Genomic DNA, 21,612 nt, shown 5'->3' with positions numbered 1-21,612 from the left:
CCAGTAATCCTCTTTGTGAGGTACTTCTGTAGCCTTTCCAGCTGCTGCAGATGTCTTGTGAGGTACATTCCATTAAGGTAATTAAAATATCATCAGCAAAAAGTTGAGTTTTAAGCTCTAGGCTGCTGTCTAATTGTATTCCTTCAATATTTCTATCCATACGTATATTTGCTAAGGGTTCAATGACTAGTGCAAACAGTAACGGAGAAAGAGGGCAGTCTTGTTTTGTGCCCTTTGTTATTTTAATAGATTTAGACAAGATCCCAGTTTTATATAAGCCAATGATTTTTCATAGAATGATTTTATTAACAAGGTAAAGTTGTTTGAGAAGCCATATTCTTCTAAAACTAACCATAAATAATCCCAGTTCACTGAATCAAATGCGCTATTTATGTCTAAACTAATAACATTCATTTTGGTTTTTGTGACATTTATATAATCAATTAAGGAAATAATTATTTTGATGTTGTCATAAGTGTTCCTATCTTTTATAAAACCTGTTTGATCCTCCTCTATCAGAAATGGTAGTAATTGTTTTATTAGAGCAGCATGTATTGCCATAAAAAAATTATAATTTATATTAAGAAGTGAAATGGATCTGTATGATGAACATTCACTGGGATCTTTACTTTGTTTCAGAATTGGTGATATTAATGTGTACTTCCAAGAAGGAGGGATGTCTTTACCATTTTTAACTGATGTAAAGACATTCAATAACAACAGCAAAGCCTCATTAGATAGTAATTTAAACATTTCTGTGGTGATATTATCTATACCTGGAGCTTTGTTTAATTTTAGCTTATTTACTTGAGCTTTAAGTTCTGTCATTGTTATTTGCTTATCTATTAGTTGTACCTGCTCCTCTAATAACCTAACTTTAACATTATTTTTAAGAAAAGCTTCCAATACTGAATGTGTTTCTATTTTCTCATTTTGATTATTAAGTTTATGAAAGAATAGCCTAAATGCTTCTAGTATTCCTTCTAAGTCAGACACTTTCTTTTTGGTTTCTATATTATGTATTTCCTTGATTTGATTTGTTTTAATCATCTTTTTAGTCCTATTTGCTATTCTTCGTTGGTTTTTAGGGTTCATTGAATAGTAACATAGTTTAATTTTTCTAAGTTGATCATTGTTTTGTGGTGTAGCATCTCTTTTTTATTAGTATCTTCCAGTTCTTTTATTAAGTTGGTGTTTCCATTTTGAATATCAAGCTTTAAATTATCCACTTTTGACTGTAATTCTATTAATTCCGTATTCCACTGTTTTTGTTTATTTTTATACCATCCCACCACTCTTCCATATAGGTATGCCTTCAATGCATCCCATATATATATATATATATATATATATATATATATATATATATGTATTTCAGATACATTTTTCGTAAGATTCATATCTAAGAATGCTTGTGTCTCTTTTATATAAAATTCCTTAAAATCTTTGAGATTTGTTATGTAGGATGGTATTCTTGCTACTGATGTCCTTCTCTTGAAACACAAGTCTATCTCAAACATTATGGTGTTATGGTCCGAAAATGGGCATGAAATTGTCTTGACTTTATTTAATTTAGTGGTTAAATCTTTTGTTATGTACACTGTATCTATTCTAGAGTATGTATTATGTCTATGAGAAAAATGTGTAAAGAATAGTGAATCTGGGATAGCATATTCATTTATGTCAACTATATTAAAAGTTTCAACAAACTCGGATAACTTTGTTAAAGGTGATCTCTTACATTTAGTTTTAGTATTTGTGTCAGTTTCTTTTATAATGCAATTAAAATCTCCAGCTACGATTAAATTGCCTTTGGCATGTTGTACAATGCCATCTAAGTGTTGTTTGGCCACTCTAACTCCTAGTCCTGGTATCCAATAAATATTCACTAATGTATATACCATTTCATTGATAGATATTGTCACTAGACAAAACATTCCTGAGTTGTCATGAAACGTGTTTATGATTTTAGGCATGAAAGTAGTGTTTTTCCACAAAATTGCTACTCCCCTTCGCTTTTGACTATAGGTGGAACTTACTAGTACTGTATAATTTTTATTATTTATTTTATTTATGTCTTCCTGTGTAAGGTGTGTTTCCTGTAAAAATACTAGTTGGGCTTCACATAGCTTTAAATATCTGTAAAGACTTCTCCTTTTGTAGCTGTTATTTAAACCATTTACATGAATAGATACACATTTTGCAATTGGATTTATATTAGCTTTGCTTTTATCCATATTCATATACTCGTAACAATGTGTAGATGTGTGTACATGAAGAGAATTACTTGTTCTTTCTTCTTCCAACAGTATTACAATAGATTATAGACACCCAATAAAAGTGCATTAGAAGATCATAACTGAAAACATTATAAGATAAACAACCACCAAACCCCTCCATGAGAAAAAACATCTCGTCCTTGAATGATCTAACCATTCAAGAGATCCCTCTAGATCTGCGTTTTAGCATCCTCCCCCAGCCCCGCCACATGGTAGCTTTATAATGAAAAGTATCTTGTATATCTTTTAAGTATACATGTATTTGTATTTACATATTACTTAAATACAGTCTTTATCTATTTTTAATATTTTATAAAACACTAAGGCAACACAACTATACATAGATTTAATACTTAACTATTTGGCTTTGTTTAAATTGTAAAGAAAAATCTCTTATTTTAATATATCTTTTGTATAGCAATAACGGTTATGCATCTTAAAAGTAATATGCTTGCTGTTTATCTCCCTTATAGTGTGAGTGGCATTCATAGGTATCAAACTTTTCTAATGGTCTATAAAAAAATTTTAAGCATTATATGCATCAGTTGTTAACTATACTACAAATTAATTAAATCATGAAGTGTCTGTAATAATTAATATAATATTACACTTTTATTGTCATATATCAGTAATCTTATAGTTTTCATTTAATTCAAAAAGTCATATTTTAGTGGCATAAATGTTACTAATTTGTTTTTGTCATTGGTATTATATAGTTTAAGACTATATTTCCAGGCAGTTCCTATATATATTCTTAGTGCTACTGATATGTCATATGTCAAATAGCAACTCATAATCCTTATGATATTACAGGATTTATCTACAGTGTTATAACTGTAAAGTTGGAAAATATAGCAAGCATAGTAAACTTTAAACATGCTATAACACAATTGTTTGGTACTTATTACTGTCAACCCTTCTACATACACGGGAAAGGATAACCTTATATGACCACCGACCATTTTCCTTCTTTTTTTCTCTTCATCCTTCTATTCTCCATTTTTAATAAATATTTATTTCTATTGTGGCTTCTTTGAATTTAGTGAGGGTACTCAATATCATATTATAGATGATATAGAACATTCAGACTGAGAACATGCCTGATATAGAGACATATTCTCAACTCTATTGGTCCATGCCATGTATTTATAACATTGCAGTCAGAAATATACTAATGAATAAGTAATAACCAGCAGCTTTGCAGCATCTGTGTTTCTCTAACAAGTACATACCTATAGAATATTAAAAAGAATAGATAGCAAGCTCTTCATTCATAATTAACAAATGCATATAGCCTGGTATTTACTTTCACAGACAGAAATTAGACCCGTTATTTATATGCATATCGTGTACCAACAGCAATATATTAGTAAATGCCCATGCTGTTCAATTCATATTTTAATACTTGTCATATTTTAAAAAACATGACATAATATAGATACTATAAAAGTGATTAATATGAGATATAGCTGATGATGGCTTTAGCATTTGTGATGATATATAATATATATTCAGTATTATAAGTAAAAGTACATTGCATGTCTATCTGTAATCTAAGGTTCAAGGCTGATCAATTTAGACATACAAGATAATCTCTTTAGCCTTGGTCATATAATGGGAGTTACTGTCTCTCTATACAACCATTCATTTTCAGTGAGGATGTTCAATATTAGTATAACTTGCCTTTAATAAATGCATACTTATAATTCAGCAGTTATTTTCTATGTATATATAACAATATCATAAGCAAGTCTATGAGATTTTTTCTTGCTCATTACTGATTCATGACTGTGCTACTTGACCAATTTAATATTTGCAGAGTATCTTAATAATTAAACAGCAACTCCTTTTTTACCTTTAAAAATGCCTAATAACAAGTAGCTACATTCATGAACCATAATTGTATTACTGTCCTTAAGGTTGAGTGCACTAGCTGCAATGTGTTTACAAATATGTTATATAGTTCCAGTCAAGGACTTAAATATATTAAATTTCATAAAATTAAGTTAAATTATAGTAATTTACTTGGGTGATGTTATCAGAAAAGATTGTAGTAAAGTCTGTATGTGTTAACTGTTCATACAGTTTCTTTCAAGTGATATGCTTCTTTTTAAGCCTTGTGTGCTGTTTATGTGTACAATTCAAAATGAATAACAAATGTTATAATATAATAAAACATCATGCATGTGTTGATACCTTCTAAATTTGTTAGGTACTTCAGTGTACTTTTAATATTTGTTAAACTGTAAAAGCACTTTGCCATCTCATAAATAGTGTGTTTGTCACTCTAAGTATCTTAAGAGCTTAAACCGCACCCATACTGCCTTGTTTCAGTGCTGACATCACTCACAGACCGTTTACTTTCGATGTGAAGTTGTTAAATCTCGATGTTTATTCTCACTGATGGGTTCGGAGCCAATCCTCGGCTCCGACACGGCCGATAGCAAAGCTCAAGGTTTGCCAGTAGCTCGAGACCAAGCCCCTTATCCCACAATGCACTGCTGGAATTACCTCAGATCTAGTTTGCTGCAGCAAGAGAGATCTTTGTGATCCAGCTAGCTCGGACCATTTGTGGGAAAAATAACAGCAAGTTTATAAAAAAAAACTTTACCTTTTGTTACTAAAATAGTTGTCTGTTAATATCAGGTTGTTTATTAATATAATTTATAGTTCATATAGTTTTAAACAGTTTAAATAGTTAGTGCCCTGTTGGCTTCTTGGTTGTGTGGGCCTTTAGCCCTATTTACTCTTATTAGTCTTTCTAATAGTCAGGGTTCTTCTCTCTGGGCCTCTTAGCCCTATATTTGTAATCTGTAATTATATTGTTATAGTTAGTGCCCGGTTTGGGCTTAGTAGTTTTGTGCATCTTTACAAGTGATTAAGGACTTTTCTGTCTTACTCTTTTCAGTTTACTGTTTGTTTAACTATGTCGGATGAGAAGGAGAAATCCCATCCTAAATCGGGATTCAAGAAAATGCCCAGATTGTGGGTAGAAAATGTCCGTCACTGATGGACATATTCAATGTGTCTACGGTCTGCGGGCTAAATACCTCCAAGACACTTGCAGCATTTGCCATTCTTTTTCTTCAAGAGTCCTCTTGGAGAGAATGAGGAAGCTAATAGAGAGGGGATTACTACAGCAATCTTTTTCTGAGGTTTTGAGTAGCCATGAGGGTACTAGCACATCCTCCAAATCCTCAAAATCCAGATCTTCTGACAAAGTGACAAAAACGGCAAACATTTCAGAAGGAGGGTTATCGGTTCCTCGGACCTTGGAACCAAGTGCACCTTTGATTCGGAGCCAGCTCTTGGTTTTGGAGCCGGTCTCTGAAGTTCCTTCTTCCCCTCTGCTCCAGTCAGCACCTTCAGTGCATTCAGCTAAGTCCTCAGTCAGCCTTTCAGATTTGGACATGGATCGGCTAGTGCAGAAGCTTTTACAGGCACCAGGACTTGCCAAATTGTTGTCGGCCCCGACCAGCTCATCGGAGCCGAAGACCATGGAACCAGATTTGTCAACTCCTCCTCCGAGCCGTACTGGACTCTCGGAGCCGAAGGAAACTGAACCGATAGTTGTCAAACCCTTGGAGCTGATACCTGCACTGGTGTTATAGGCTCCATCTACTCAGATGTCCTCGGTGCTGGCCGAGGACTCTAGGAGACGATGCTCTCCCATCGGGTGTGGGGAGGATAGTTGAACCGATTTGTCGATGCCTACTCTTCTGCTCGGGGCTTTGGCTCGGATGACCTCGGCTCCTACCTTGGGCTCGGAACCCAGGGTTTCGGTGCGGGAGGATCGGATGGTACTCTCTGGTCCGTCCACTCCTTCTCGTTGGAGCCATGGTGCCTTCGATGCTATGAGGAGAGTTTTGTCTCCAAAGACAATGTCAGCATCGGTTCAGCCTTCCCTCTCCCCTCAAGCTCCTGTGTCTGCTTCTTCATCTACCGGTCCCTCTAAGCGTAGAGACCCCGAGCCTCTAGTACCCCCACAGGGCATCCCCTACTCTTCTGAGACCTCCCCAGATCCCCCCACTAAGGAGGTGCCCAGGAAGAGACTGTGCAAGAGGAGGCACTTAGACTCCCCACAGGAGTCTTTGACATCTGACACCGACTTAGATGAGTCAGAAGGGTCCCCTTGATCCCCCTCTGAGGATATCTCCTTTGCAGAGATACTAGAGATGCTTATTCAGATGGGCGATTGGCAGTCCAAGACCCCTTCTGAGGATGAGTCTGTGCTCTTGAAGGCTTTTGGGTCTCAACCTTCCACTTCTTGGGTGTCTCCGCCTTATGACGAGCTCATGGAACTGATTTCTCATAAGGCGTGGGAGTCACAAGAGGCCATGGAACCTGTTCTTTGTAAGCCCAATAAATTCATGTCTGCCCCAATGGACAAGCCATTTTTGACAAAGGGAGTGCCTGTTGATGCCATGGTGATAGCTGCAGCCACCAAAAAGGAAGTATCTGAGACATTCACCTCTACCCATCCCCCTAACAGAGACTCTAAGGTCATGGATAGATATGAGAAGCGCATGTTTAGTTCAGCGACTTTTTCTCTGCGATCACTGAACTACTTAACCCACTTTACGAGACTACAGAGACATCTCCTGAAAGAGCTAGGAGATACTCTCCAGGGTACGGTAACTGCAGGGGTGGCCGACAAAGTCAATGCCTACCCTAAACTCAGTGGTAAACTCGTCTATGTGTCTCATATCCTATGCAGCTGATGGTTCGAGTAGAGCCGCTAGTTTGGGCATTGCTCTTCGAAGACAAGCCTGGATGCATCTCCATTCCTTTGCGGAACGCTTTAAGTCTTCCTTTATTAATACCCAATTCGATGGCTCATCACTATTTGGGCCCAAAGTAAAGGAAACTTTAAGTGTAAGCAGGAAGGCAAGACCTTATCTGCTGTTGGAGTCTGTTTTTCGACCTCTACTCGGCCCTACCCCAAGGGCCCTAGGGGAGGGAATATGTGGTTCCAAAAAGCACAGAGAGCCTTTCAGGGCACACATGGGAAACCCCCTCTAGAGACAGAGGAGGGGGTTATAACGGAAGACGCCGCCCCCGTGGCAGAGGGGGTCTGCAGCAACAGGGTGACAGGCTCTGGAGGCAGTCTGGGGTCACTTGTCTTTGTACCCAGAAGCCTGGCTAAACATAACATCAGATACTTGGGTACAAAGCATCATTTCCAGAGGATATTTCATACCATTCTCTTCCCCTCCCATTCCTGTAAAGTGAATCGCAGATGTTTCACCCAATCCCAGGGAACAAGCAATCATAGAGGTCCACAGATTGCTAGAAGAAGAGTCATCCAACCAGTCCCAGCAGACCAAGATGGATTCGGAACTTACTCAAGATTCTTTTTGGTACCAAAGAAAACAGGGGACTGGAGACCTATCTTGGACCTCAGCAGACTCAACCAGTTCATAAAGAAAGAGAAGTTCCAAATGGTCACGCTTCAGTCCATTCTTCCCTTCCTAGGGAAAGGCAGTTGGATGTGCTCCATAGATCTCAAGGACGCGTACTATCACATAAAGATGAACAGATGCTCCAGAGATCATCTGCACTTCCGGCTGGGAGCCAATCATTACCAGTTTCGAGCCCTGCCCTTTGATCTCACTACAGCCCCAGAGTGTTCACCAAATGCATGGCAGTGGTTACAGCTCACCTGAGACGTCTAGGATTCCAGGTGTTTCCATGCCTAGACGATTGGCTCCTCACCACTGCCACCAGGCATCAATTGACTCAGGCAACACAATACACTCTGACATCAATTAGGCATTACAATCAACTTCAAAAAGTCTGCCTTATCGCCATCGCAGCATTCCGTTTTTATAGGAGCAGAGTTAGATACCTCAACTACCACTCTACGTCTCCCTGTCGAAAGAATCTCTCTTCTCCGCCAAAACGTCAGCTCACTGGTGTCAAAGAACAAAGCTACAGCAACAGAGGTATTGAAGGTGCTAGGTTTGATGGCGGCAGCAATCCTGGCTATACCACTTGCAAGGATGCATATGCGAATTCTTCAATGGCTCCTCTTCGTTCAGTGGCCTTACCAGAAACTACCGATGCACAGCATGATTTTCATCACGGCTTCTTGCAGGAGAGACCTTCGGTGGTGGTTGACGTCTCTTCATGTCACGATCGGAAGACCCTTTGCCCCCCCCCCCAGTAGCCACTGTGACCATGGACGCTTCCCCTGATAGGTGGGGGGGACATTTTCAGGGAAAGACTGCCCAAGGCACATGGACAGATCAAGAATCACATCTGCATATCAATGTTTTAGAGTTGAGAGCGGTGCTTCTGGTGTTGCAGTACTTTCAGGTCTCTCTCCCTCTAGGAACTATTGCAATTCAGATGGACAACTTGTCAGTAGTCTGGTACTTGAACAAGCAAGGCAGAACCAAGTCTTACCCCCTTTGTCGAGAAGCCCTCATGGTCTGGCAATGGGCTGTGTCATCCCAGCATTTTCTGTTAGCAATGCACATCCCAGGGAAATCCTACTTGATAGCGGACAAGCTAAGCAAGGCGATATTGCTCCCTCACGAGTGGTCTCTCGATCAACAGGTTGAGGAGTTGATTTTCCGCAAATGGGGCCAGCCTTGCTGCGACCTCTTTGACAGCCACATCAATTCAAAATGCAGAAGCTACTTTGCCCTAATACCATCTCCCAGTCATCCTCCGAGAGATTCACTTTTACACGATTTTCCCCCAGGTCTCCTTTATGCATTTCCACCCTTCCCATTAATACCCAGATTTTTACAGAAAGCAAAATCGCTGGGAGGGACTGTTATACTCATAGCCCCATACTGGCCTCGACAGATTTGGTTTCCGTTTCACCACCATCATCTGTTGGAAGATCCATGGATCCTGGACCCAGTTCCGGACCTTCTGACGCACGCGTCAGGGGACCTTCATCCTTCACTGCAGTCCCTGAAACTGACTGCTTGGCTAATCCACTTCCCCTAATTGCCAGGCTTCATTCAATTTCAGAAGACACAAGACAAATTCTCTTGTCTTCTCAGAAGCCATCTACCAGGAAATTATATGGCAGTAAATTGAAAATGTTTTCAATTTGGGCCAACACGCAGAACATTGACCCTTTCCGAGCTCTGCTATCTTCTATTTTAGAATTTTTGACAAAAAGTTTTAAGAAAGGGGCAGCAGCTGCTACAGTTAGAGTTCAGTTAGCTGCCATCTCAGATTTTCACCTTGGGTTTGATGGCTCAAAAGTTATGGGCCATAAATTATCTAAGACTTTTCTTAAAGGCGTTCTTCATATGAGACCTCCGATCAAAATTCCGTATTCTCCCTGGAATTTAAACCTCATGCTGTCTCAAATTATTCTTCCTCCTTTTGAACCAGCATCTTCTTGTGATCTCATATTTTTATCCTGGAAAACAATATTTCTTGTGGCCATTACTTCTGCCCGCACAGTGTCAGAACTTCAAGCATTATCTATCAGAACACCCTACATGATTTTCCATCCTGATAGAGTATCTCTCAGAACAAACCCCTCATTTTTACCTAAGGTCTGTTCTGAGTCAAATATCAATCAGGTCATTGAGCTGCCAGTCTTTTTTCCCAACCACTCTAACAAATTGGAATACATGCTGTACAAACTTGATGTTCACAGACAGCTCAGATTTTATCTTGACAGAACTAAGGATATTAGAAAATCAGACCAACTTTTTGTATCCTTCTCAAAAGCAAGCAAAGGCAATCCAGTGGCTAAAACAACCTTATCTAAATGGTTATCTGATTGTATATCCTTTGTTTATGAAAATGTGAGCATGTCATTAACATACAAACCTAAGGCTCATTCTACCAGAGCCGTCTCTACATCTTCTGCTTTTCAAGATAAATTGCCTCTTGACAATATTTGTGCTGCAACCTCATACCTTTATCACGCATTACAAAGTAGATAAGTAGATAAGTCTTCAAGGGACAGGTCTTCATTTGGTTCTGCGGTACTAAAGAACATACTCCCATGAGCCACCCGGGGTTGAGGGTGCTAGGGGCGCTTCCCATCAGTGAAAATAAATGGTGAGATTTAACTTCACATAAAGAAGTTATGTATGTACTTACCATAATGTTCCATGTGAGTTGTTTATCTCGCCTTTATTCTCACGTCCCTCCCTCCTTCCCCCTCCTGGCTGACTGTTGACTTAAAGGCTAGTATATATATATATATATATATATATATTGTTACTCGAAGCAAACAAGATCTGAGGTAATTCCAGCAGTGCATTGTGGAATAAGGGGCTTGGTCTCGAGCTACTGGCAAGCCTTGAGTTTTGCTATCGGCCGTGTCGGAGCCAAGGATTGGCTCTGAACCCATCAGTGAGAATAAATGCGAGAAACAACTCACATGGAACGTTATGGTAAGTACATCACACTAGTGGATTCTAACTGAAGAACCACCACTCTAGGGATGGTAAAATAAGAGTTCCCAGCTCGTGGCCATGACGGGAAGCCAAAAACAAAGTAAGTGAAGCTTTTAGAGCTTTTTAAACTGATCACGAGCTCATTAAACTGCTATTAGATTTCTTAACATTAAGGGGCAGATATACAAGCCAAACAGTTGTTTTTTAGTCAAAAAGACACTTTTAGCATCAAAGAATAGATAACTACTATTCATGTCACTTTTTGGACAGTTATTACTATCAGCTTTTATATATTATTATGTGAATTAAATGCAACAGTTTAGATATTTCATGCAGCTCAGTGTAAATAAAATAAAAAGAATCATGTTCATTTAAGCATACCACATTAATACGTCAGTGTAAATGCATCATATTCTATACTAGCAGTAAAAGGCAGGTAATTTATAAATTAATTATCTAAATATTATTTAGAGTTAGAGAAGTCATGACTGTAAGTAATTACACTGTAATAAAGAAAGATATGTTACCTTGCTTTCTTTAGGGTTGTTTCCTTTAGTTATAAAATGTCCTGTTTATCCTGTATTTATATTGCTTCAAAGACGGACACATATGTAAAGCATGAATGTTTTTAAAGAAGAACTTTTTTACCTTACAGAGCAAATAGAAAACAATAATGTTGACCTTTTTATGTGTCTGAGTTTCTTCTTTTTCTTGTCAGCAGTGCTCCATTCATTCTTTTCTGCATGTCTCTTTACCCCAAAGGAGCTCCAATCCATTTCTTCCACTTTATCCAAGGTTTTATTGGCTGAAAGATAATAGACTGTTGCTTGTAGAGTGTCAAAAGTTGTAGGACCTTCAGTAAAAAAAGAGTTGTATTCTTGCAGGGAACAGCAGGTGCACTTTAAGTTGCCTTTTTTTCAATTCCTTTATCAGAGGGAGACATTCTTTTCTTGCAGTTATAACTCCAGCAGAATAATCTTTATCAAATCTGATTATGTTGTCTTTGTATTTAACTGGAGAAGTTGACCATGCTGTCTTTAAAATAAGTTCCTTATCCTGTGATGAAAAAAACTTTGCTATTATTGATCTTGTGTGATTTTTTTGATTTGATGGTTGATGAAGGAGCTCTTAAGGATCTATGGGCTCTTTCAATTCCATAAGAAAGAGCTTCAGGCAATTTTAAAACTTCTGGTAACCAGGTAGTAAGGAAAGTCACCATGTTATCTCCCTCTGTTTTCTCTGGCAGCCCATAGATACGAGTGTTATTTCATCTGGACCTGTTCTCTAGATCCTCCATTTCATTTTGTAATGAAGCATTTTGTTTTGATAAAAAAATGTAGCTGAAGGTCTTGTTCTGAGAGTCTGCACTCAGTATCATTTAGAGATCTCTGTATGTCAGCTATTTTGTAGTTGCTGTATTTGTTTTGTAGATCTCTCTTCAAAAGTGTCCAGTTTGGTATTCATTTTGTCAAATTTCACTGATAGCATTTAATAAAGACTGTATCTCCTTTCTCATCGTCTGGTCCTGTGTGGTATTCTTAGAAAAGCTCATTTCCAGTAGATTCAGATACCTTCCTTCTTATTTTTGGCAGGAAAAATAATGATTGAAGCCAAAGTTTTTGCAATGTAGACTTCTAGTGGTATTAGTAGAAGTAATTCAGCAAAATAGGTTTGTCTACAATATCTAGTTTTTAAAATTTCCTGTTAGAAATATCCTTTGAGTGCAGAGCTGAGAAAAAATGCTGCCAGCCAGTCTACATCTTAGCCGTGCCCCCCCACCGATGATAATTCTTGAAGGGCTATGGTCACTGTTGCTGTTTTGAGGAATGGCCACTGGTACTGTTTTGAGGAGGTTTGCATGGCTGCATTTTTCAGAACCTCCCAGGTGATGTTAAAAATGAGATATGAAATTCTCCTTTGAATATAGATTTAATTTTTTGCCTTTCTGCTGCAGAGGTGATCCAAAAGTGTGATGAAAGAGATAAGCAGATAACAGTGAATGTCTTTTAAGGATTTTCAGCCCTCTTTTTCCAGGTTTTCCAAGGGATTCTCTAATTCTTCACCCAGTTTTGCTGATAAACAAAATAAACTGTCTGAACAAAATGCAGATGTTAAGAAAAAATGGCAGAGGCACTCCAAGAAGGAGAATTCTAGAAACACCAAAAGCCAAAGACAGTCCAAAAAGATAGAATGGCTGTTTTAAGAGACTTTGCTCCTCCTCCCCCTCCATCACCTTAGCAGCCAATTTTTTTCTTCCAGAAAGTTTGAATCTCCACTTTTCTCTTTGGCAACAAGTAGTTTCAGACAAATAGATTCTGAAGACAATCCATCAAGGTTACAGATGACAAGGGGAAGAAATTCATTCTCTCCAGGAGATAATTCCTTATCCTGCAGACCAGACTGTCTTATTTCCTCTTCTCCATCACATGCTGTCCCAGGGAGTGATAGAACTGGTTCCTCCTTCCCAGGTGGGAAAGGGGTTTATTCAAAGATGTTTGTAGTGCCAAAGAAAGAAAATGCTTGGAGAGCAGTTTTTGATTTCTTTCTTGAACTTGTTTGTGATAGTGCCCAGATTCAGAACTATGTCACTCCACAACCTGCTACCACTTCTTCCTCATTCAAGTTTCCTGATAACACTAGATTTAAAAGATGCTTGTAATCACATTCCTATTCATCCGTACTGCAGACATTTCTTAAGGTTTTGTGTCAGGATCACATTATCAGTTTTCTGCCTTACCCTTTGGACTATCCACAGCACAAGTGTGCTCACAAAGTGTCTAGCTCCAGTTATAACTCATTGCAAGCTATAGGGTATCCACATTTTTCCATATTTAGATGATTTTACTTCTCCTTGCAGAGTCTTTTTCAAACTGTCAGGGATCTCTTTCTTGAGTAATAGATGTCTTGCATAAGCTGGGATTCCAAGTGAGCATTCAAAAGTCTTTTTTGACTCCTCCTCACAGGATTGTGTTTTGAGGATGTCAGTTTGACACCACAGTTCAAAGAGCTTTTTCTTCCACCGGAAAAAATGTATCTGTATCTATATATCTCTAGGGGTTACCACTTAGACTTTGGTCACTGCAAGGGAGTACCTCAGGATTTTGAGTCTCATGATACCCCTGTTAAGACTCCACACGAGAAAGATACAGTGGTATCTATAGCCTCTTTGGCCCCAGCACCAACATACCTTGTCTTTTTGGATCCCAGTGCTGGGATCTGTCAAAAGAGTAATCACTTGGTGGAGACAGTAGATATCCTTAAAGCCATGTCACCCTTTCTCCTTCCCTGTTCCGAAGTAGTCAGTCACTACAGACACCCCAGACTTTGCTTGGGGAGCATTTTCAGGAGGGATAAAAGTGCAAGATGTGTGAGACACGAAGGACAGATATAAACGCATAAATATAAAAAGAGTTACTTGCCCTGATCAAGGAATGTAGCTTTGAACCATCTTAGGTCCCTGGGACTTCTTCAAGTTGTTACAGACAGTACCACAGTCATGTGATGTATCAACAAGCAAGGGGGAATCAGGTCATACCTCCCCCACTGCTGACTAGTCATGTTAGCTGGGGATATAGCTTTACAGTGCAGTCTCACTCTCCAGGCATCCTACATTCCATCCATGCAAAACTGTGTGGCAGACAAGCTGAGCAGGACAAGGGCAGATGATCTTGAATGGAAGCAAGATGGTGGGGGGGGGGGGTATTCTAAGATTTAATGCATCTGTAGGGAGTTCTCATGTAAACCTCTATGCTTTCTCTCCGAACAGTCAGCTGGCAAGATTCTCCTCCAGGACTCCATGCAAGAAGGCCTTTTCTTTTCCTTGGGCAGGAATGTTCCTGTATGCTTTTTCACCTTTTCTACTAGAAGATTCAAAAGGAATCCCCCAAGTTCATTGTGGTGACTCCCTTCTGGCCCAGGCAACCATGGGTCTTCATCTTTTTGGAAATGGCTAGGGGCAATTACCACAAGCTTCCTCACAGACCATATCTACTCACAGAAGAACAGGAATGTTTGATACACCCCAACACCAGTCAACTTCAATTGAGTGCCATGATTACAGAGCCTTAATTAGTTTTAGGCACCTGTTTACTGAGGATGTGCTGCAGGTACTAATGTAGGCAAGAAAGCCTGCTACTAGAAAATCATATATTAGCAAATAGAAAAGGTTTTCTGTGTGTGTCAAGAACATAAGCAGCACACATTTGGGATTAGCTGTTCTCTCTCTCTCTTATATATATATATATATATATATATATATATATATACACACACACACACACACACACACACACACACACACACACACACACACACACACACACACACACACACAATATTTGTCAACGTTACTATACTATGGCCTTTCTCCTCTATCAAGGCTCATTTATCAGCCACTTCAGTATGTCTCCTCATGGACCCTCCTCTTTCAGTGCGATCTCATCTCAAAATATTTTTAAAAGGAGTTTTGAATAACAGGCCTCCAAGAAAACTAGTGATCCCTCTTTCAGATCTTAATTTTTTTGTTAGAGGAGCCAACACTTGGACCATTTGAACCAGCTAACATGGCTGATTTGAGGTTCTTAACATGGAAGTATGTTTTACTGATTGCTCTAACCCCTGCAAAAAGGCTATCTAAGTTGCAAGTTTCAGTGCGATCTCATCTCAAAATATATTTAAAAGGGGTTTTGAATAACAGGCCTCCAAGAAAATTAGTGATCCCTCTTTCAGATCTTAATTTTTTTGTTAGAGGAGCCAACACTTGGAACATTTGAACCAGCTAACATGGCTGATTTGAGGTTCTTAACATGGAAGACTGTTTTTCTGATTGCTCTAACCCCTGCATAAAGGGTATCTAAGTTGCAAGCTGTTCTGGTGAGTCAACCCGATCTTATTTTCCACAGTGGGAGAGTTTCTTTGAGAATGAATCCTTCTTTTATTCCTAAAGTGGTATCCAAGTTTAATTTAAACCAGACTGTCTCCCAGTTTTTTTCCTGAACCCAAAAAATGAGGAGGAAAGGATACTGCATACCTTGGATAACCACAGACAATGAACCTATCTTGGTAGAACTTACTCTTCGGATCAGTAATTACTTTCTTGTGAAGGTAAAAAGAAGGGACAACCTATGTCAAAATAGACTCTTTGCAGATCGTGTCTAAGGCTATTTTGTTATACCCACCAAAACAAAACTCTTTCAGCCAGGGTTAAGGCCTGCTGTACCAGGGCCTTGGCATTATCTATGGCTTTTGGAAAGGGTTGGAGAAGTATTCTAGAAGTTGCAGTTTGTTCCTCTGTACATACTTTTACAAAGTACCATAAGATTGATTCCTTCTCTAAGTATAGATCAGGTTTTGCAAGGACCATTGCCCGAGGACTCCTGGACTCTCTTCCTTCCTCCTCCCAAATGTAGTAAGTTACAGTAATCTACCCATATAGATAAGACTACTGCAGCAGTGATCAATATGATGAACATAGTTTAGTTGTTTAAGTAAACTTACCGTAACAGTAGATGTTCAAGTGATCACTGCTAGATGTTGAAATGATTGCTGCTGCAGTAGCTACTCTCTCCCTCCATTTCCATTTTTTTTTTCTTTTTGGTGTGTTGTTTATGCTAGGATGTAGATATTTATTTTTTGTTATTCTTAGCATTGGCCTTTCATGGCTTAGCCTCTCAGTTTCTGTTGTCAGGAAAGCTGTGAAAGGCTTGGTGCCCACACTTATCTTTTCATCAGCTCATCTCTAGCTCCCTGACAGTTTGGGTGCATGGAAGGTCCCATGAAGCTGGCTAGCTGTATCCTTTGCAGGATATAACCCATATAGCTAAGGCTACTCAGTGATCTTTCGAACATCTACTGCTGTGGTAAGTTTACTTACACAGCTGTACTTTGTTTTTTTTCTTTCAGTTTTGTCCAAGTCTGACATTGGAGAGGTACACAGAAGGTGGTTGTCTCTTCTGGAGTGAGGAAGCATGCTCTTAATATACATATGGCAGCACCAGTATATGAGTGTGGCCAGTTGTCCATTAATTTTCATCCCAACTTAACATCAGAGGGGAATACCCAGAAAGTGACTACTTTTTTTAAGGTGAGGTAGGTACTATTTCCAGATGTGATTTATGCATCATCACAAGCATTTTTCTTTTCTGATTATTGTACACTGCTATTTCTTCATCATTCAGCATGAAATATTGGATCTGGCTCATTTCTTCCTTAAAATAAAAAAGTAAGATTGAATTTCTTTCCTTATGCATGATTTTTCTTCAGGCCATTATTGGATCAAAAGGTTGGAAAAAAAGATCTAAATGTATCTCAGAACGTATATGACCCCTTGGCTTCTGGGTGACCAGCAGTCCTTCGACCCCCAGTTTAATTTAGTTATTACATTGTTGTTGTGGTAATTTAGGGTGTGTTGAAAGGATGCATGAATAAACAAAGTTGATGAGCAAAGACTGAATTTCTTCCACTAATCATTGGATGACAAGGTTTATTAAAAAAATCGGTAAAATGCACCTCTTAAGCATCTAGGACCGCATAACTTATGTGATGGCCTAATGGCCTCCAGACCTTCAGCTCTTTGCAGTTGTTTCCTCCACAGTTATCTTTAGTTTTGCCTACATAAATGTGTTAAATGAATGAGTAAATGTAGGGGAAAAAACTGAAGAGCTAGAGAAACTGTGAGAAAAAGGAAGAAAAAAGTAATCTGGATGGTATGGTCAGGCCAGGATGGTGTGTGTGTGTGTGTGTGTGTGTGTGTGTGTGTGTGTGTGTGTGTGTGTGTGTGTGTGTGTGTGTGTGTGTGTGTGTGTGTGTGTGTGTGCGCGTACGTGTGTGTGTGTGTGTGTGTGTGTGTGTGTGTGTGTGTGTGCGGACCTAAGGCTGGCTCTGTCTGTAAATAATATATGATGGAAGAGACTGTCTTAAGTATCATTTGTTATTGTAGCAATTCTTAGCTTTGACAAAGATGAATAATTTTGGTAGGCAGATAAAAAACCTTGTTATTTGTTTATTACAATGTTTCTCCTTAATTAGAATTTACAGACACTTGTTAGTTCAGTGTATGCTGATTATGCCAGAAATCTGAAGACACTGGGTCTGCACCAAGGAGCCATTTCTTTTGCATCAAAAGCTGGATTAGCAGGGAAGGAGCTGCTTACTGAGCTTCAGCAATTTACATGTGATCATTCTGGAAACTAATTTCATAAATAACATTTATTAGTTGTTTATGTTCTTACTGTAAGTTTACAGATTTTTAATTTATTTAAAGGACATTTGATGAGCAGTGATTGCAGTGTACAGAAGGCAGAACTTGTAGTCCAGCTACCCATTAGACGCAGATCTATTATCTGGAACCCTGCTTGATGGATATTCATTGTTTCTGTCAATTAGAAATCAGTTTTTTAGAAGTTTTTTTTTTGCCTAGATATAGCTGCACACTCCTAACATATTCCATAATGTCACCTGATGATGATATAAATGTAGTTCTTGCCTTTGCCCATCAGTTAGTTATTTTTTTCATTAGCAAAGCACAGATCTCAACCCAATTTATTCTATATTCTCATCCCATGCTTTTAGGAACTATGATGCTTTGGAGACTCATCAGAATCCTGCATTAGATGGTAGAAGGAAGTTCTTCATTGAATTTATGGAAGAGTTCCTCTCATGACCCGAGGGGAAAACTGGAGTTTTTTTTTTTTTTAAAGGTGACGTAGTTTGGAGGACTGACTGAAGCATCTGGTTTTGGAAAGAGACTACATGGAGTCAAGTTGTTTTTTTCTGGGACTCCCCCAGCCCCATGCCCATTATGGTTGGCTAATTTTGGTTGAGCACAAGACCTCTTAATGATCCTACCCCAGCTTAGTGATAAGATATCTACTTCACAACTGCAAGGTCTTTATCTCACTCTGGACTTCTGGTCACTGTGTTAAGTTTTCTTGTACTGTTCATGTCTCCTTTATTTTTTTCAAGGGACTCCAGTTTCCTCCCATCTCCCAAAAAACATTGATTGACTGCTTTAAATTGTTTATATTTGTATTGTATTTTCCCCTGCCATTATGCCTTAGTCATAGCTGGAAAGAATCTGGGGGCAAATTCAATTATCCAGTTAAATAAATGCACTTAAAATTAAATTAATTACCCAAGTAAATTGTTTTTGTTTTGAGCAGCTTTGCATTCCTCAGTGAAATGGAAACCTTTCTGATAATCCATTTTTGACAGTAAAGTAGAGGTCTTGAAGAGATGTATCTCTAGGTTCCACCTTGGAAAGTGTGTATTGAAGTGATTGCACTTCCCATCTCCTGATTGAGTGTCTCAGACATGGACTTAGGCAATGTTCCATCTAGCCTGATTTTTGAGAGAGACCCAAGGAATGGGTACATGGTGATGAGATGTTCTTTTCCTGGGACCCCCCCCAAGCCTACTGTGATTGGTCAGTTTTCAGTTTCATTTGGGGAAGAACTGTTGTATGAGCCTTTGTGCCAGGATCTGCAGCACAGGCATGATATATCAGACACATATTTAATTCTTGGTGAGAATGTGAGTCACTGGCATGAACATTCATCCTGAGTGATTTCTTCTCATTGATGCCAGCACCAGACCCAGAGTAGACATCTCTGTCTTATGTGCCACCTCAAGCATGCTCATGTGCATCAACTAGTGGGCCTTAACAGCCTAATGCCACATGCACATTTGAGAACCTGTTTGTAATTTCCCCCCTCAGAGTTGCTGGAACACATGGGCTTTTTCCTCCAGACTCCATTTGAGGGGGCCTTTTGGCAGCGAGGTTCGTGTCACTGAGACAGATAAGTGCAATGAGTTCTTCAGTTCCTCGAACTAGTTATGGTTTATGAGGCCTGACGTGCTTAGGCCTTTTACATCCATGATCCTGGATGCCGTACCAAGTGAACAGTCATTCTTTTCCCTGATAACACTCTCCTTTGGAGATGACTTTTAAGAATATTTTATGGAAGTTTGGAAGTACTGTTATTATTCTGCTATGGCCCCCAAAAAGGTCAATGCCAACTATAGGACTTCAGTTGAAATGAGTGATTTATTGTCAAAGTGTCCTACTGTTGACTCTTTTGTGATCTCTTTGGGCCAGCAATGGTCCTAGATATCATAGTCTGTTTTACTCTTGGTGCCTTGCAAGCAGAATAGAACCTGGACATTTTTTTTGCAAGAAAGTGTACTACTCCTGTACAGTGGTGTTTGGGCTGTAATTTCTGCATTTGCTCAAGTTTAATTTTCTTCATGAAGAACGACACTGCCATTCCTGTGTCTGGACTCTGGATGAACTCTTCCAGACCCTGTCTGCAGCTATTCAAGTCTTTGAATCTTTTCAAGACAGGACCCACGGCATAAGGGCAATACATTTGTTAACATTTTAGAGTAGCTAATCAACAAGAATGCTTTCGAGAAGTGGAAGGATACCAAAGTACCTTGAAAAACCCAAGCAGACATGAGCAGAACATGCAAAAGCTATATGGTGACCAGCCGTCAGGACTGAGCTACAAACCTGGTAACTCTGAGGCAGAGATCTTACAGATAGCCTACTGTATTGCAGATTGTGTGGATGCTTTGTTTAGAGCTGTAGACTTTGGTGTGTGTGCTTGTGCAGAGTATAATAGTTTCCTGCAGAGACTGCTTCAGCACCAGTAGTCTGAGTGCTTCCTTGTAGGAGAGAGTACATTTTGGCCAGGCCTCTCATGCTTTAGTCATTTGCAACCTTGAAAAGGTGGAGATAGGCAAAGCACACTTAGGGGTCTTTGTCAGACTGCTTACCAATCCAGGGCCTTGAGACTAGATGCAAACAGCAAAAGAGGTTTAAAATATGCTGAGTGAGCAGTATAAGGTAGTAACTAACTGGTTGTACAAGGAATGAGAGGGAAAGAGTTGTAACATTTGATAACACAAGTGAAGCATTTCTAGTGCAGTACATTGACAATTTAGACAGCAACAACAGTGATTCTAATCAGTTGCAATATAGATTTAGACAGTAAGGCTGATGACTCTTCACAGGTAGAGAGAGAATGAGAGAAAGTAAGGCAATGTAGCTGAGGTGTGTTATAGGTTCATAAGAGGTTACTAGCCTAATGTCCCTAGGGCCCTTACAAGCCTAGCCAAGTTCAACCTTTGTGCAGATCTAAATCAACACTGAATGCCTCTGTCCAAGATGGACACAGGTTAAATTCCAGGGTGAATTGGTGGTTTCCCATCCAGTCATCTAAGCAACACTTAAAACGGTTAACACGAAGCTCTGTTTAACCTGTTTTGGAAGTTTATTCCAAAGTAGAGGCAACCTCTGGGAGACATATCTGTCTCTCCAGCAAGTCCTTTTGATGTCACATGCTAGGTTAATGTCCCTAGAGTGAATGAATCTAACACCATTTGACTTATGAATGTGCAGCATTTCCATTAAGGCAGGATCAGAGGTTGCTCTGTATGCAAGGCACAGGTTGTCTCTGAATAGTCAGTATGATACAGAGTATAGTAACAGTGATTTCCATCTCTCCACATAAGACATGTGCTGAAGACCCTGAATGTTCTTTGTGAGGAACTTTTGCAGTTTCTCCAGTTGCTGCAGGTGCCTGTTTACATACATACCAAAGGGAGCATTGTACTCTATTATTGACCTGATGAGGGAAGAGTACAGGGATTATAACCTCTTTTGTTCTGGAAGCTATGCCCTTGCTTATGAGGTTTGCAATGTAGAAGGCCTTCCTTACCACCATGGAGACATAGTGATCAAAAGTACGGTTGCTGTCAACCTCTGTGCCCAAATCTCTTGCCACTGATTTAGAGCTTAGGGTGTTTAGAATGGTAATCTGCAGTGACATTGCCTTTGCCAAAGGGGAAGATAATACATTTTTTGCATTGGGTTTAAAACCATGACTTTGGCACCAATCATTGGTTTGCACAAGTCCTTTTTGTAGAATGTTGGCATCATTTGGGGACTCAAT

At 39.2% G+C, this 21,612-nt stretch overlaps 1 protein-coding gene across 1 annotated transcript in view; it reads left to right on the top strand.

Annotated features, from left to right (window-relative positions):
• The window catches only part of WDR11 (WD repeat domain 11), a 2,002,440-nt gene extending 1,981,182 nt beyond the window's left edge, over positions 1–21,258 (top strand). The window contains exon 29 of the mRNA XM_044056072.1: positions 17,694–21,258. Coding sequence (XP_043912007.1) covers positions 17,694–17,851 — 158 coding nt within the window. The 3' untranslated portion in view covers positions 17,852–21,258. The remainder of the gene's footprint in view (positions 1–17,693) is intronic.
• Positions 21,259–21,612: the final 354 nt, after the last annotated feature.

This window comes from Protopterus annectens, chromosome 14.part0 (assembly GCF_019279795.1).
Source record: "Protopterus annectens isolate FY-2018-M chromosome 14.part0, PAN1.0, whole genome shotgun sequence".
NCBI lineage: Eukaryota > Metazoa > Chordata > Ceratodontiformes > Protopteridae > Protopterus > Protopterus annectens.
Note: the sequence above shows the minus strand (reverse complement) of the source record. Positions and strands in the feature narration are given on the sequence as shown.